At 40.2% G+C, this 16,501-nt stretch overlaps 1 protein-coding gene across 1 annotated transcript in view; it reads right to left on the reverse strand.

Annotated features, from left to right (window-relative positions):
- IBR5 (indole-3-butyric acid response 5) overlaps positions 1-12,259 on the reverse strand; it is a 100,599-nt gene extending 88,340 nt beyond the window's left edge. The window contains exons 1-2 of the mRNA XM_087689749.1: positions 11,752-12,259; positions 3,266-3,365 (exon numbers count right to left, since the gene is read on the reverse strand). Of these exons, the coding sequence (XP_087545875.1) occupies positions 3,266-3,365; positions 11,752-11,988 (337 nt within the window). The 5' untranslated portion in view covers positions 11,989-12,259. The remainder of the gene's footprint in view (positions 1-3,265; positions 3,366-11,751) is intronic.
- Positions 12,260-16,501: the final 4,242 nt, after the last annotated feature.

A 16,501-nucleotide genomic window follows, 5' to 3' on the forward strand; every position in this document is an offset into this window, starting at 1 on the left:
ATGCAGGTTGAGTACTGCCACAAATAGGCTGGAAAACTGTTGCAGCAGTCTGAAAACTGAAAACGCAGGCAACAAAGGAGTTGTAGACAGCAGGTGATGGCAAATCTACAAAAAAGGCAGGTAAAACAGGTCACCTGATTGGAGCAGCAATCACTTGATCGGCAAGGGTGAAAACAGTCCTAAAATCAGTAAGAAAACACAGCAGGAGCACAGATCCTAAAATTTGATACCATGTCAGAAGTGGAGCAGCAATGGAAGCGTAAACATATGCTGTAATAAACTGCTAAAACACAAGACAAAAGAGAAAGGGAAAGAAAGAACACAATACAAATGAGAACTCAGATGTATGCTCAGGAAATGGAATCCATATATCAAACACGAGACTGTCGCATACAACAGTGAGTCACTGGCTGCGTGGGCACGGGACCTCCAAGTGGTGAGCTGATTGACTGAGGAAGAGCCCAAAATATATAGACATGAATAATGTCATAAAATATGTCAAGTTGGCCAACATTAATGCTGGCCAACTAGCAGTAATAAATGCCATAAAGCATAAAATGCTACACAATAGAAATGCCTAAAATATCTACATTATGTGCCCAGCCCATAATACATGCTCAGACTCACACATGAGGTGACGTATCTACTAACAGTAGCTTGGCTAATCATCATGGATCTACCAATATCTTGGGAAAATGAGTGACTGCAAAATCCTACATAAGCTGCTTGAACCACCGTGGAATAAAAACAAGTTGATCTTCTTGTGGACAAGAAATTAAGGCCTTCGGAAACTATAAAGCACCTATTTGGGTAAGAGATGCCCCTTACTAGGTAAAGATGGCTCCCCCTCATTAGAGAAAGAAAAATCCCCTTTTGGCGACTCAATACCCCTAAGAAAACCTTAAGGGATGGAGTAGGAATACTCAAAAAGGAAGGAGCTAGCAAGGTGGAGGAGGCAAAGGAGGAGGAGGAGGAGGAGCAGCAGCAGCAGCAGTAGCAGCAAAAGAAGAAGAAGAAGAGTGCCAAGGTTTTGGTGGGGCCGATGGTGGAGAAAGAAGAAGAAGAAAAAGAAGAAGAAGAAGAAGAAGAAGAAGAAGGAGCAGAAGGAGAAGCGGTTTTCCATCAGCAGAAGAAGAAGGAGAAGGAGAAGGAGAAGCAAAAGAAGAAGGAGAAGAAGAAGAAGAAGCAAAAGCAGAAGTAGAAGAAGAAGGAGGAGGAGGAGGAGCAGCAGCAGAAGAAGAAGAAGGAGAAGAAGAAGAAGAAGCAAAAGCAGAAGAAGAAGAAGAAGGAGGAGGAGGAGGAGGAGGAGCAGCAGCAACAGCAACAGCAGCAGCAGAACAACAACAACAACAACAACAACAACAATCATCATCATCATCATCATCATCTCCATGTCCTGAGGTTAAAGAGTGACCCAAGAGGTCAATAATGACACAAGATGTCAAAGAAGAAGGCGACAACAGCAGCAGCAACAGCAACAGCAGCAACAGCAGAAGAAGAAGAAGAAGAACAACAACAACAACAACAACAACAATCATCATTATCATCATCATCTCCATGTCCTGAGGTTAAAGAGTGACCCAAGGAGTCAATGATGACACAAGATGTCAAAGAAGACACTAGATAGGTGTGGACGACACTCCAAGAAGAGAAATGCCTTTGTATCTAATGGTATTGAAGAAGCAATCCCAAGGGATAGTAAAACCAAAACACAAATGTGCAGCACCTTCAAATAGGCTAGGAGCCTAGGCGGCAGCCAATAGGAGAAGCAACAGCAAAAACACAAGTAGCAGCTCCCTTTAGGCAATGGCTACTGATTGAGAAGGCAACTCTTGCAATTTGGGCAACTGTCTACTTATGATAGCAACAGCTTGGGCTGACATGGCAACCTCCTCCTAGCAAAGCACCAGCATGGACTGATGGGGCTGACCTATTTGACTGTTATGGTTGCAGTCCACCACTCCCAAAACACAAAGGATAGACCCACAAGCCACGGATGAAAGGGAGAGCTCTCAATGAAGAGAAAGAGTGACCAAGAGTGTAATGTGAGAGTGAGATGGATGTTAGGATGCCCACAGCATGTCATTTTATGGAGGATTTTTGGCATTTGTCTTATTCTACACAGATAAATCCTTTGAACATAGATAAAACTTTTTGGGGTTGTTTTTAAAGAGCAAAATTTGGCATTACACATGACAATCAAATGTTGATGCAAGCCTTGATTTTGGTAGCTCAACACATCCTATGTCCCACATAAGCCATCTAAAACAATGCTTAGGGCAAGCTAAACTAATTGCTCCAATCAAGGAAGTTTCACGACTAAAAGATATTTTTCGATTCATTCCACTCAAACCTGAATTGGTTCCTGACCATCGGACAAAATGATCTTGTCACACAATTTCTCCCAAGTATTTAATTGAGTGAAAACGCAGACAAAGGTGGGGGCAACATGCGAGTCGATAGGCTCACTAACAGCCTTTTTACTGACAATATTGGCGAGGACAGCAATCATTCCTTTGGGGGGGGGGGGGGGGGGGGGGGGGTGGAGGAGATGGTGGTGGCAGCATGTTACCTCCTCAAACATTCAAGATGGGCACCTGCAACATTGGCCACAGCCTTGGATCACTGAGTGATTCAGGTGTGAACATGTCCTCAGGCTAGGTCAGCTAAGAAGCCCTACAAAAGGGACTCAATGGCTCATTGGTGCCACATTGAGTTTGATCACCACAATTGGGACTCTAGGCCCAAAGCCCAAAAGTGGTATGCAACATTGGCCCTTCTAACAAGAACATGGGCCATTGTGTGACTGCTCAAGGCTCAAGAGTGAGCCTATTTAGATCTATGGCTAGGAGGCGAGACTAATTTCCATTTTCTTATAGTTCTTTCTATGTGAGTATAAATTGTGTTGTGTCTCATGTGGAGGTTGCAGACATTTCACATCCCTTCATCTCAAGAGGCCACAGCCTTCCTTCCTCCTCACAAGGGACAATACAATATATTATGTTTGATGGTCCTACAGAAAATTCTCATGGTATCTGTTAAAGTTTGATGTCATCAAACTTTTCACATAGTTAAAAAATCCATCTATCTGCAATACAAAACAGCAGCCCAAAACCACCTTGATCTTCTTTGCCCACATATAGCAGAATAATGTTATGAGTGAGTTCCGTCTGATGTATTTGAAAGATAAACAAGACAGTATCAAAAATCCAAGCACAGAATAATGAATCAAGTCAAAAACCCATCAATGGGGGAGGCCACATACCAATGAACTCCACACATTCATCAAATGGTAGAAGCTGGTCCTCCTTGATTGTTTTGTAGACAAATGAGTTCTTGTAAAGATTCTGACATGTAGGCACAGTCTGCAAAGGACATGTTATACAAGGTAAAGAGCCGAGCATCAAGTGTTCACTGTTTTTTAAAGCAACAAGTTCTGGTAGTAAATATTCTGTGAGCAGTCTCTGCACTGAACATTTTACCCAGTGTATAAAGTCATGCATCAAGTTTATCGGAGCCATCTTAGCTGATGCTAAGTTCAAAAATTTTCACAACATTTTTCAAAACTCTGCGAAGTACATAATCTGCATTACAAGCACTAGAAGTCTTGGACACCTGATAATAGTCCAATGAAACAACACCAAACTTACCACATCTTACAATATTAAAGTTTAGCCAACAAACAAAGAACCATTGGAATCTCCAGTAAACAGCATGATAAATTCTGCAAAAGGCATGCATACATAATCCTACTAAATCAGAGAGTGTGTGACAGCTAATGTTGGCTGTGTTCTTTTTAGTACCATGGTTGCCAAGAGTTTCGGAAACAGGAAACACAAACGTGTCTTGGAGTCACAAAACGGAGCTTCGGCCTCAACCCACAATGCTGGAAGAGGAACCGGAAATTTATTTTAGTTTAAGGTGTACATATATAATATATGTAGTTGTAGCGCAAGCCACTACTTTAGCCTTTACATAGTTAGATGCTTTAATTTCCAAACATATATGTTATACTCACGATTTAATAGCTATTAGTCGCCAATAAGAGTTAAGAGTTACTACCACATCCATAGTTACGCACATCTTTGTCAGCAGATTGTACATCTCATTTGAGTGTATGTACTTCAGTCTTCAGTGGGCTTTACTCATTTTGTGCCAAAGAGAGGATCGAGACTGGCTGCCCAGATTGTGGCACCAATTCCTCTTCCATCAGGTACCCTCTTTTTGGCCTGGCCACTTCAGCACGTTCTGTGCCTACTTATAGGCAAGCTCCCTCCTCCATAGTCACTACACTCAAACCACTTAAGTTGCTTCCTAGTAGAGAGAGGGAGACCATGCCCCCTATCGGTGGCATGAAGCCCAAGCTTTGTATTGTCTCATGCCTTGATATATGGATTCCATTTCCCAAGCATATTCTTCTTGAGTTATTTTGTTCTTTGTAGTGTTCTTCTTTCTTTTGTGTTTGTCTAGTCTATTTAAACAGTTTTTCACGCTTCTATTGCTACCCCCCATTCTGGCATGGCATCATATGTCCATGTTAGAGTCTTTAAAACTGTTTTCTACTGCAGGTCTTTGTTTACCCTGTTCCGGTGCTGATTTGGCCTGCATTTACCTGCTGTGAACTGCTGTCCACACTTCCCGAGGCTGGGCAACATCCTTTCTGTTAGAAGCGGATGCAACAATGGAAGCATGAAAGACTGCTGAAATAGACTGCTGAACACATAATAGAAGAGAAAAGAAAGAGTAAACACATGAACACTGCAAAGGAGAACTCAGACATGTGCCCAAGAAATGGGATCCATATACCAAACATGAGACAATCCCGTACAATAGTGAGTCACTGGCTGCATGGGCCCTGGCACCAGCTCCCTCTCTCCAATAGGACATGCACTGGAATCTACAAGTGATGAATGACTAAATGTGGAGGGCTAAATAATGTCAATAAAGTGATCAGGTCAGCCAGCAAAAACTGCTAAAAATGATCACCATAATGACAAATAAAAATGTGTCTATCCCACTAAGACACATCCCAAACTCACTCATGAGCTAACTATGCTGCTAGCACCCTCTTTCAAATCATGGGTGATTTGATACCACACGAATACAATGATGATGACTCATCATAGTCCATGCAACAAAGACCACCAAAATAGGACCATGGATACCCAAGTAGTAGGTGATCAAGCCACCACCAACCTGCCTCGCAAAGAGCCTAATTGTCGATGCCAATTGTACCAAAGCCTAAAAATAGAGAACCTCATTGTCAATGCCAATTGTGCCAAAACCTAAAAATAGAGAAGAATCATAGCAACTCTCTATGTCTATCAACAATGCCTCACAAGCCATTGGCACACGTTGGGTTTACAAGCTGAAAAGAACCACAGGCTTTGGGCTTAGCGTGTGTAAGACCTACAATGACAACTTCAAGAAATTCAAGAGACAAGCATACATCAAGTCAGAGGTCCATCAGCTACTACTGGCAACCTTCATAATCAACATAACAAAGAACCAAAGATCAATCTTCTATAGAGATTTGATGGCACAAGGTTAAAATTCAACTGACATGGTAGCTCATCAGTTTGTAATGCATTTTTAGCTCAATACCCTCTCTCAGGCCCAAAATGGGGACCAAGAGGGGACTAGAAGAAAAGCTTAAGCCTATATTTACCCCAAGGCGTCCCAACCCAAAGCAACCAAGGCAATTGACAAAGGGTGCACATCGGCTACCCAAGAGCCCAACAAGACTACAAAAACGATGGTTATCTTAACAAGGGAGTCCAAGTGATCACACCAAAGAGGCCATGGCATCAAACAAAGAGTACTTGTCGGCTACCCAATGGCCCATCAAGACTTCCAAAGGCAAATGGAACCACCTTGAACTTTTTTTTTTCTTTGGGTGGAAAAGATATGGTTTGTGGCCTATCAACTATACCCGAAGGGGAGAATGAAGAGAAAAGGTTAGAAACACTGCATCACAAAACAAACAAGCTATCCCAACCACTCCAGGGTATTGATGATGAGAGTAGGTGTAGTGGTAAGGAGGTTAAAAAACCGCTGATAGAAATGCCTCAAGATCCGCTCAAGGGTGCTCTGCACAATGATATGCATAGAGTAATACTCCATGATGAGAATAAAACGTGCTACTTGAATAGTATCCCTCGTGGGAAAATTGTTCATTTTCCAAGTGCCCTTTTGCAAAGATAATAATAATGATTGTGCAATACAAAGGGAAGGTACAACGAGAAAGGGAGACCCATGTCGAAGACAAATGCCAAGACCTATAGAAAACCAAGCAAAGATAGAAAACCCCTCTCAACCATGGACGTCAATGCCAAAGAAGGAAGAGAAAACGAGTATCGCTCTGTGTGGGGCGAAGAATCATGATGAATCTGATGACTAAGGTAGACCTGATACCTCTTGGCAATCTGGTATATGAAACATGCTCAACTCGATCTCGGGAGAGAGCTCCTCTGTTAACTAAGTGGTATAGGCAAGCCCAAGGGCCAAATCTCAACCTAGGAAAAGGGTTCCATGCTAGTCGAGAAGCGCCAAAAGAGCAGTCCACCATGCAAGTGGACCTAATGGATAAAGGAGGAAGACATGATGTCATGAGGACATGTATTTTTGAGACCTCACTTAGCATGTGGATTAATTTTTAATCACGTGGTTAAGTAAATATTGCATATGTGAGGTGTAACTGGGGTTAGAGTAAATCTACGAACCTGGGACCCGAGGAGATCATGGGATGTCAAAGACAAAACTTAAAAGTTGTTATAAGTTATGTTGCACAGGTACTTGGTGGTATCCAGTGCCAATTGTTGGCCTAGGTCATTCATTTGGCCATAAGTGTTAGTTGGCGAAACTAGAGAAGCGACATTTAATGGTACCTAACACCAATGTGATGGTCAAAGATGGCACAGAGACACTTGGAAAATGGAAGTTGCCAAAACAATTTAATTATTGGCTAGTCAATTTATTTTTCAGGGCACTGAAATAATTTTTAGATTAATTTACAATATTTAAAGACTGAAAATTAATATCTAATTATGGATAATGCTGAAAAAGCCATTGGAAAGGCTGCTACTTGTCAAAAATAGCCATACAAGTCTAAAAAACGTCTTCAAAGGCTAGAGAGAGGCATTTTAGTGCATTTAGCCTACAAGAGAGAGAGAAGATGATATTGGTCTGATTAGCAGCCATTGAAGGACCTTCTGAGGCAACCAAGGGCACGAGACGACCAATCAACAACAGGTGACAGCATCTACAGGCTATTGAGACAAGGTAGCAACAGTAAATGACTGATTTTCTTCAGTTCTTTGCATCTACAGACTGTTGAGACAAGGCAACGGCAGTAAATGACAGATTTTCTTCAGTTCTTCGCAAAGAAAGTCTGAATTTTCTCTCTCCTCAGCATTCTCTCTCATCTTCTAGCCTTGCTCTGAAGATAACAACATTGAGATCACCAAAGGCTGAGAAATTTCAGATTTCTCTCTTGTAAACCCTAATCTGCAGCAGAAATTAGGGTTCAGCAATAGCCTCGAGAAGCATGCCAGAAATTGGAAGCTCCAAGGCTTAGATTCAACAGGACTAAAGTTGTTTTCAATCAAATTCAAGTGGAGGGACCAACAAATCAATGAATTTAGGGCATTTTCCATCTCCATCAAACGGATGAAGGCCAATTGAATGTCAGAATCAAGGGACAAATTAGATTGAAGACTTGCTGGTCATTTTAAACAGCAAGAAAAGTTAGAATATCGAAAGGGATTGGGAGAATCCCATTGTACATCAACTTCTTCTTCAATTAAGTTAAATAAATACCGAAAGGGGTGCCAGTTTTGGAGCCAACAAGGTGTCCAATGTCCAAGATTATTTCGTAAAGTGTGCATTTCAGTTTTGTGAATTTGATAATTGTTATAAATAGTGCTTAATCAAGTTATTTACCACCCTATCTAAGGAGAAAGGCTAGTTTCACATGACCCTCCCCAATTGGAAGAGCGGGAAAAAGTCAAATTGTCCAAAATGATCTCAAGAGAGAACATAGTATCTCAATCTCCATGCTGATGGAGGCAATACTCATCAAGGTAAGAAATTGAAAAAAAGAACCTTCATCCTAAGTAGGGCATGCAATGTTAGTCCTAACTAAAATACAAAACCCAACATTAAAGAATCAAGAAATAAACCTATATACCAAATGTTTCATATCAAGATGCTTTAGAAATTGTGCGAGTGAGATGCAACAGAAGTTTTGTTTTTTTTAAGGTGGCTAAATGGAAAGTGAAAGACTTGAAAATGTAAAGAATATAGCTAAGTCTAGTCCTAAGATGCTTAAGGATAACCTAGGACTTCTAAGAAACTAGCCTAGGAAAAGATAATGACCAAACCAATTAAAGATGCTATGAGGCTTGACTAAGGGGGAGATCCACAAACCACTGTACCAATGGCAAGCCACTAATGCACATGAATACCAAGGGGTGGAGAAATTACGCTACCACCCTAGGAGAAACCCCCTCTCAGCCTCCCTAGTGTGGCACTACCATCGCTAAAAGGAGTTGATGTTGGTTTGGTAGATAGAGCATTGTCCTCCAGATCAAGACCATAATACTTCTACAGAGCCTCCATTGAAGGAGTAGCTTGAGAAAGCAGCAAATGATCTGAAGATGGAGTGGTTTGAGCCATCACAAATCACCGCATGATGTATAGTGTAATTAAGAACAAACCAAGCAATCTACAATAGCCTCAAGTAACTCTTTAGAAGAGCACCGACTCTGATACCATGTGGAGATATACTAGGGCTTGCAAAAGAAAACACCAAGTTTATGGGCATGATTAAAACACAGAGAACCTAAACACAAATGCAAAATACAAAACGCAAAATGGAAAAAAACACAAACATGAACACAAACAAAGAAAAAAGATAACCCTAAAGTGAATAAATGTTGTAAATGAAGAAAAGAGTGTACTAGATGCTCAAGGGCAAAGCTATCCGACAACTAGTGGCTCTCATGGGAGCGGATTGAGGGAGGGGTTGATATGTGATGTCCATTAGAGATCCCAAATGCTGTAATCACCGGTCAAAGGTAGGATGAGACTAAAAGTGGAAGAGCAGCATGCTAGAGACCAAAGCACAACAATCTCTAGGACTAGAATTGGTAAACACGGCAATGTAACCACCTAAAGATGATGGCAACTGATCATCAGAGCTGTAGAAAGCTGGGCGACATCTGAGAAAGGTGCAAATGATGGCATGTTGGTCATAGTGAACAAGGCGTCAAGGGCTAGAGATGACATGGCAGCAATCGCAATGGGCTGGACAGCCACTCGAGGATAGCTGAGTGCTAGATGAGGGATAGGCTAAATCATGGGCAACCTGCCTATTTATCGAGGCAAAAGGATCCCCTCAAATTAGGGTTTTGCTTGTGAGACATAGAAGCTCTCTAGGACTGCACACCGTTTAATGAAACTTTTGCCAAATTACATGTTTTAGGGCTGTTTTAAAGAGCTAACCCCTTTGTAATGCATTCTTAGCTCAAAAAAAAGTTCAACAATTCAAGCCAAAATGAAGATAAGAGAGCATCAGAATGTGAAGTGAGCATAGTGAATAGAGGCACAACCACCAACACATGTGAACCTTCTCTTTAGCGTGTAGATTAGGTTGGCCTGCTGAAAATGAAGAAAAGAGGTAAATGCAACCACATGCCTACCAAAAGAATAAAAGCCGACTGCAAAACAATGAAAATTTCAGCAAGTGATCATAAATGACGGCTAGGCTGAGTAAGACACAGGCTGAGAATGTCAAAATGCAGGTGCAGCAGTGAGAAAACACAGATGGACAGGCCACCCAGCAGCTGAAATCTGCCACCCAGCTTCTCAATGTTATCATCACCTAGCTGTACAATGAGACGCCCAAGCCAGCCAGACGTAAACAGCAGAAAAATGAAAAATTTGGAGCAGTCACAAAAGGCAATCAGGCCTGAAACAACAGCCGGATACAAAGGACTGCACCAAAACCAAGACACTTGGGCTCCGATACATGGTTAGAATAATGTGGAGCAATGGAAGCAAAAAGATAGAGCTGCTATAAACGCAAAGACCTTAACAGAAGAAGCAGACCACATGAACTGAGAGATAATGAACTCCAAAAATGGAATCCATTTAAAAAAGCACAAGAGTGTGTACAAAGGCACGAGCTATGGGCAACCAATATAGCGCTCCCAATCTTCCTCTCTCCGACAAGATGCAATGTGCACGTATGAATGAATATGAGATGGAGGAGAGGCAACCTATAAATAGGCAAAAATAGAAAATGCTAATCAGGTTGGCCAACATGTAATGAGAACAAAATACAAGTCGGCCAGTCATAAATGTGGCTCTTGCTCAAAAATGGAATGCACTTGGACAATAAGCCCGTAAAGCCATGATATCTACATCGTTTAATAGAGCCTGGCTAAGGGCACGTGCTTAGGTTTAGGAAGGATCCCTTTCCTTCCTTGAGTTGTGGAGCTATAGAGGAGGCCCAAACACATTGTTTATGGAATTGCCCCTACACATAAGAATCTAGAAGAGAGACTTGAGATTGATTTTTATTGGTGGCACATGTAGTGACTTGGGATGCACCGTGCCATAGTCTAGCTCATAGACAACGATCTTGCCACACAATAAGAAAGAGGTGATTGACACATGATATTCCAATCAAAGTGGATAGTAGGACACTACCACACATCGGAGATGATAACCAGCATCGCTACTTAGTTCAATCAGACAGCTAAATGTAGGCAATTTATAGACTAGTAGACCACTCCTGTCCAGACCCTGTCTCATTTATAGACAAGGAGGCTCAAATCGCAAAAAGAGAACAGACTTTCTTAGGTATCTAAAATATTGGCACTTTCTATTAGTGGAGGCCTTAATACTACATTACACACAAGAGTGCTAAAGTGGAGTTTTGCCAATACTCTAGTTCGCAATACCTACATTGCATCTAGGCAATCTCTCATTTCTAAACCTAGTCAAAGATAAGACAAATAGATTATGGAGGAACGATTCTCATTATATATGTCACTTTATTGACCTAAGTGTCTTCCAAGGGTATAATGCAACTCAAGAATTACACTTACAAGCCTTCCAATGAAAATCAGAAGGTCTTTGCGTTTTGTATTATTCAATGGCACAAGCCGAACAACATGAGAGTTATTTGTGGTTCTCAAAAAAGTGGGACAATGCAATACTTACCTCAACTTTCAACCTAAGTCTGTATACATATATGGGCATCTTTGTACAATACCAAAATCATAGCCCCTAAACATGTTCATATTCACTTCATAATTTTGCATGTTTCATGCAATCTGATTTTCTGTCCCTAACTTGAAGTGCTATGGCTATTCTAATAGCTTATTCTGAACATCAAACTTGTCCAGAAATATTAAAAGCAAGCGAGTGTTTTGTGCAGAAGTTTGATGGGTGAGCATTTGAAATCATTGTGATATAGGCAATGAGCAAACATCTAGATGGTTTGTCTCATGAAAAGCGCTACAGAGGAGAAAATCCTGATGGACTACACACGTTCACAGTAGGGCTCAGTAGACAGAGTCAATTCAATGATGAACACCATCAGTAGCTTACATTTAGAAAGAGGATGCCCTGTGCCATGAGGAACTCAGATCCCAATGCACTACAAAATGATAACAGCACTTGCAGTTCCAATCAATAAATCAGAAGATCGATTTTCGTAGTGACCACCATCCAAAAGCTTACGTTCAGAATGCGAAGGATGCCCTGCGCTTTGAGGAGCTCAGCACGCGAGGCGTTGTCGTAACTGCCAAGGTAGAGGAAAGATGGGAGGATTTCTGTGGAGAAGGCGCTCTGAAGGGGGCTCTTCTCAGCTGCATCCTGCAATCGGTGGCCGCAGACGCCGCAGACCTCACCGTCCTCGAACTTGTGGTAATGGCCGCAGACATAGCAGGGGTTCTCGCGCTCGCGCTTGCGCACCATGGTCTGCCTGCTCCTCCTCCTCCTCTACCACGATCCCCAGGGAAGCTTCGTGATCCTCAGGAAGCGTCAGGATCCTCCCTGATTCTTGTGATTTTTTTACCTTGTCTGTATGAGCGTATGAGGATTGTGTCTCTGCCGCTGTGTCTGAATGGCGGATGAGAGGCGGGGCTTACTTCTTCGCTGCTGCTGCTTCGCTCCTCCCCATGGCAGCTCCAGAGTCCGGAACATCGATCGATTAGAGAAAAATAACAGACTTTTCCCTCGCCTAGATATTTGAGTATATATTTTGCGCTTTTTCAAATAGGACCAATCGCCTAGATTCATGGTCTGTTATGGAAACTTCGCATTTTTTAAAATAATGGAAATTTTTGGGATATTTTGTACTCTTTCCAATAGGACCAATAGATCCATGGTGTCAATAGTGTAAGTTCTAGACTAGATACAGCAATGCTTGTCTTTTCGTCTTTTTAACTTAATTTATATCAAGGAATAAAGGATGCTTGAGTTTTCCATCCTTTACAGCCCCATCACACCTAGGGCCGCAGCCCACAAGGCTAACGCGCGGTTTGTGTCATGGGAGCTACATTCCAGTCACACCCAATCGCTCAAGTAAAGGTTTTTTTTTTTTTTTTTTTTTACCAAACACCCAAAACGTCCATCGTTAATGTGTAACTTACTGTCCTCTCGTTAGCTAGCAAGCCTTGCAACTTTTCCCTCGATGAATCAAATGTGTGTTAACCCTCAAAGCTCTCTGTCAGCACTGCCTTTTTTTGTTAGTGTTAGTCCCCATGCTCCCACTAAGTGTGGCAGTGAGATTGTGCACCCGGGTGCAATGAGGCTCTTAGAGCATGCTCCCACACAAAAAGATGTTCAAGTGTATCATTGCTCACTAAGAACTATCAAGGGAAGCCATGCTCGCTAAGAACTTTTCTATCAATTCGTTAAAATAAGTAAACTTTTCAAAGAAACCAATATTTTCTACTCAAAATATATATGAAATGTTGATTTTACAACTAACGTACTATAAACATGAACCCTTCTTTTTAAGGGCATGGAAAATCCTAAACAAAATAAGAGCATGAAGATATCTTGCTTAGTATTTTAGAATTCTGACCAATACAAATACCCTAAATTGTCATTTCTGTAAGCTTTGAAACCTACTGTTGAAAAAAAAATTTGATGAACACTACTTTGATGGCTACCAAACAAAAGCCATAGATGGCTATGCTCCTCCTACGTTGAGAAAAAAGGGAGATAAATTGTTAAGAATGTCATGTAAACTTGGGCTATGATCCTATTAAAACAAGGAAGGAAATAAGTAAAATATAAGTAATAAACGATGAAAGATTTTGAAAAACATTCAATGCAAACAAGATCTCCACATGTAAGAGTATTAGAATGGTTACATTTTAAGACCATGTAAGAGCAATGATTGAAGCATTCTATCAAATGCATGGTAAAATGACCAAATTTCCTCTCAAGACAAAACTTGGAAAAAGCTAGAAAAGGAGGACCCAAAAATCTTAAAAACGTTATAAGTTACCCCACAACCTATAAAACCGTTCCACATAAGAATGTAACAAGTAATCTCAATTAACCTTAACAGCTTTGATCATCTAATTGCATGCTATGCCTTTAGCCTTTCTTGCCTTTTTGGCAAGGTCAACAAAGTGTATATATATGTGTATATGTACACGCGCGCGTGCACACACACACGTACGTGTGCACGCATACATACACGTGTGTGTGCACATGCACACGTGTGCATGCATACATACACGTGTGTGTGTGCGCGCGCGCATGTGCATGAGCGAGAGTGAATGAGAGAGGAGGCCAAGCAATGAGGATATAGTAATCTCAAACAAGAAAATGCAAGATTCCACTTGCTAACTAAATCATAGCCGATGATATAGTCGTTAATGCATGTGCAAGTAGAGCAATTGTAGTAGACCACAAAACATAAACTTTATATCAAGTTTCCTCGAGCAATTCCATTAAAACATTACACAATCAAAGCAAAAAATTTACAAAGTTGTCTTTCATTGGAGTTATAGTTCTCAAGGACTTGAGGTGTTGATAATCAAATCACTATAGTTCTCAAGGACTTGAGGTGTCGATAATCAAATCACTGTGTTCGAAACATAAGTCTTTTTAAGTTAGGTTTTAATTTCTTCATTGGAATACTTCATGATTGTATTGGATTTATGCACACATTGATAATTTATTGAAGCATGTTACCAATACATTCTCAAAGTAAATAACTCAAAAGTTTCTTTCAAATGGATAGATAAATTATTGGAGCATCTCAACTTCAAGAGATTATTCAAGCCATCAAGGGTATGACTTGGTTTGACAAATGTTTTGTGTTTCACTTACACTACATTGAAACTTTCAAACTCATTTAATACTTGAGATAATCATAGTCAACCTTCAGAAATAAAATTTAGCATCACTTGAAAAAACTCCATGTTTTCATTTATACGTAAAAGCTTATAAAATCACTTGGCAAACCAAAGGGATTGGGATATTGTTAATGTTATTACGTAAAACTTGGCATTGATATAAACAGAATTACATGATCAATTGACTTGTTGTGTTGCAGATACATCATTCTAATACATTTAGCCACTACGAATCTAACCTAATACTTAGCACTTGAGTTCTCTAGTGTGTTCATCTTTGTTTGCTTTTGTAACTCCCTACACACTAACCTTGATTTATGAGTGTTGCATGTTATGGTATAGAGGATATAACCAATATTCAAGCTTATAGAAAGACAATCTAGGACATATTAGAGTGTTCAACTTTTCTATAACAACCAAGGCTAGCATTTATGAATGCTCATTGTTATTTGGCTTATCTTGGTTGATGGCATGTGACTAATGTATTTTCAAACATAAAAAAAGGGACCATAATCCTACTTCTAGTAGGGGCAATTGAGTTTTTTGCCTAAGAAGATAGCAATCATCTATCAACTTATTGTATTAAAAATTTCACTCTTGTAGTGTCTCGAGGAATGACTATTCAGAGAATTGTATTAAATTTGTTAATGAACCATTGTTACTTCTACTTATTCACTTCTTATCTAACAAAATTAAATCTTATAACAAAGCAATAACATTTGAAATTTATGAAATAAGTGTGCACAAATTGTACATGAGAATGGCCCTATGGGTTTATCTTATGATCTACTACCCGCCTAGCATAAAAGATGATTGAGGCTTGTGAATGGCACAAAATGGAACATAGAGATACATACCACCAATATGCACATAGATATCTAGCAAAATAAAGATCTTATGGCAAAGTTGTAACATTTAAAGAATATGAAATAAGTGTGCACCATTTTTGCATGAGAGTTGTCATATGGAATTTGCTTTTGATCTACAACCCATATAGCATAAATGATGATCAAGGATTGCAACTAATGCATATGGATAGAATATACTCTCCAACATGCACATGCATACATAGATGTGCATGCACGCGCGCACACACACAAAGGCGATCCCCATACCTTTATAACCTAATGGCATTGTCCATCACCCTTTTAACCTAGATGGACCACTCTATAAGTTTAGACCATGTGATATCAATATTCTTTGCATGTCCAAATCAAGCCTCCTAAAACATAAAAAATAAATATTTGTGCTATTTTGTAGTTTGCATCTTAACTAATGGGATGCAAATAATCTAAAAGATATCATTGTAACCTTCCAACAAAGAAGGAATTTCAAAGGATAGTGACTCATCAACCAAAATAAAAAACCTTGTTGACCATTACAAGTCTTTCAAGGAGCAAGTTGACATTGACCAACTTCACCGATGGTGTAATTTGAATCCTTTGGAATAATTGATGGAGGAAATAATTCCATGTTTACAATTAATGTGGGCATTTAGAGTCAAGTGGCAAATTCCGAAGCCATGTGTAGAAGAAGGCTTTTATGAAATTCCTAACATGACATTCATATTGAGTAGGTATATCTTTTGGTTGAGGTTACTCAAATGTCCACCTCTTGGTTACCTAGTTATGCTCCATGTGCCTAGGGTCTTAAGGCCCCCAAATAAGAAGAAACAATAATCACCTAATAACGATAGTGATAGGCTCATAGTTTTGACATTAAAAGGGGTCTAGCCTTGTAAACTAGATGGTTATGAGAGCGCTCATGTGTATTTGATTGTTTGCTCAAGTGGAAAGAGTTAATAGAGACCGAAAAGCATACACCCATGGCACTTATATCTAGTGGCAAGTTATTAGGAGGCCTATTGTGGGGCCTATCCCTTCAATGTTCCAAATATTGCCATGAGGAATATTGCTAGAATTCAATAAACATGGATGGTGGATAGTTGGTCGTGGGGGCAATAAGCCTAGTGGGACTGTCCAAATACATCTATGATTAGCCAACCAACACTAGTTAAATATATTTTATACTACACACATGTGAATACTTCACGCAGTTATCATCCTCCATCCAACATCTATTTTGATTGCCATTGGAGCTCACATGAGCAC

The sequence above is a fragment of the Lygodium microphyllum genome, chromosome 12 (assembly GCF_053477565.2).
Source record: "Lygodium microphyllum isolate KBCC chromosome 12, Lygodium_microphyllum_v1.1.10, whole genome shotgun sequence".
NCBI classification, from domain to species: domain Eukaryota; kingdom Viridiplantae; phylum Streptophyta; class Polypodiopsida; order Schizaeales; family Lygodiaceae; genus Lygodium; species Lygodium microphyllum.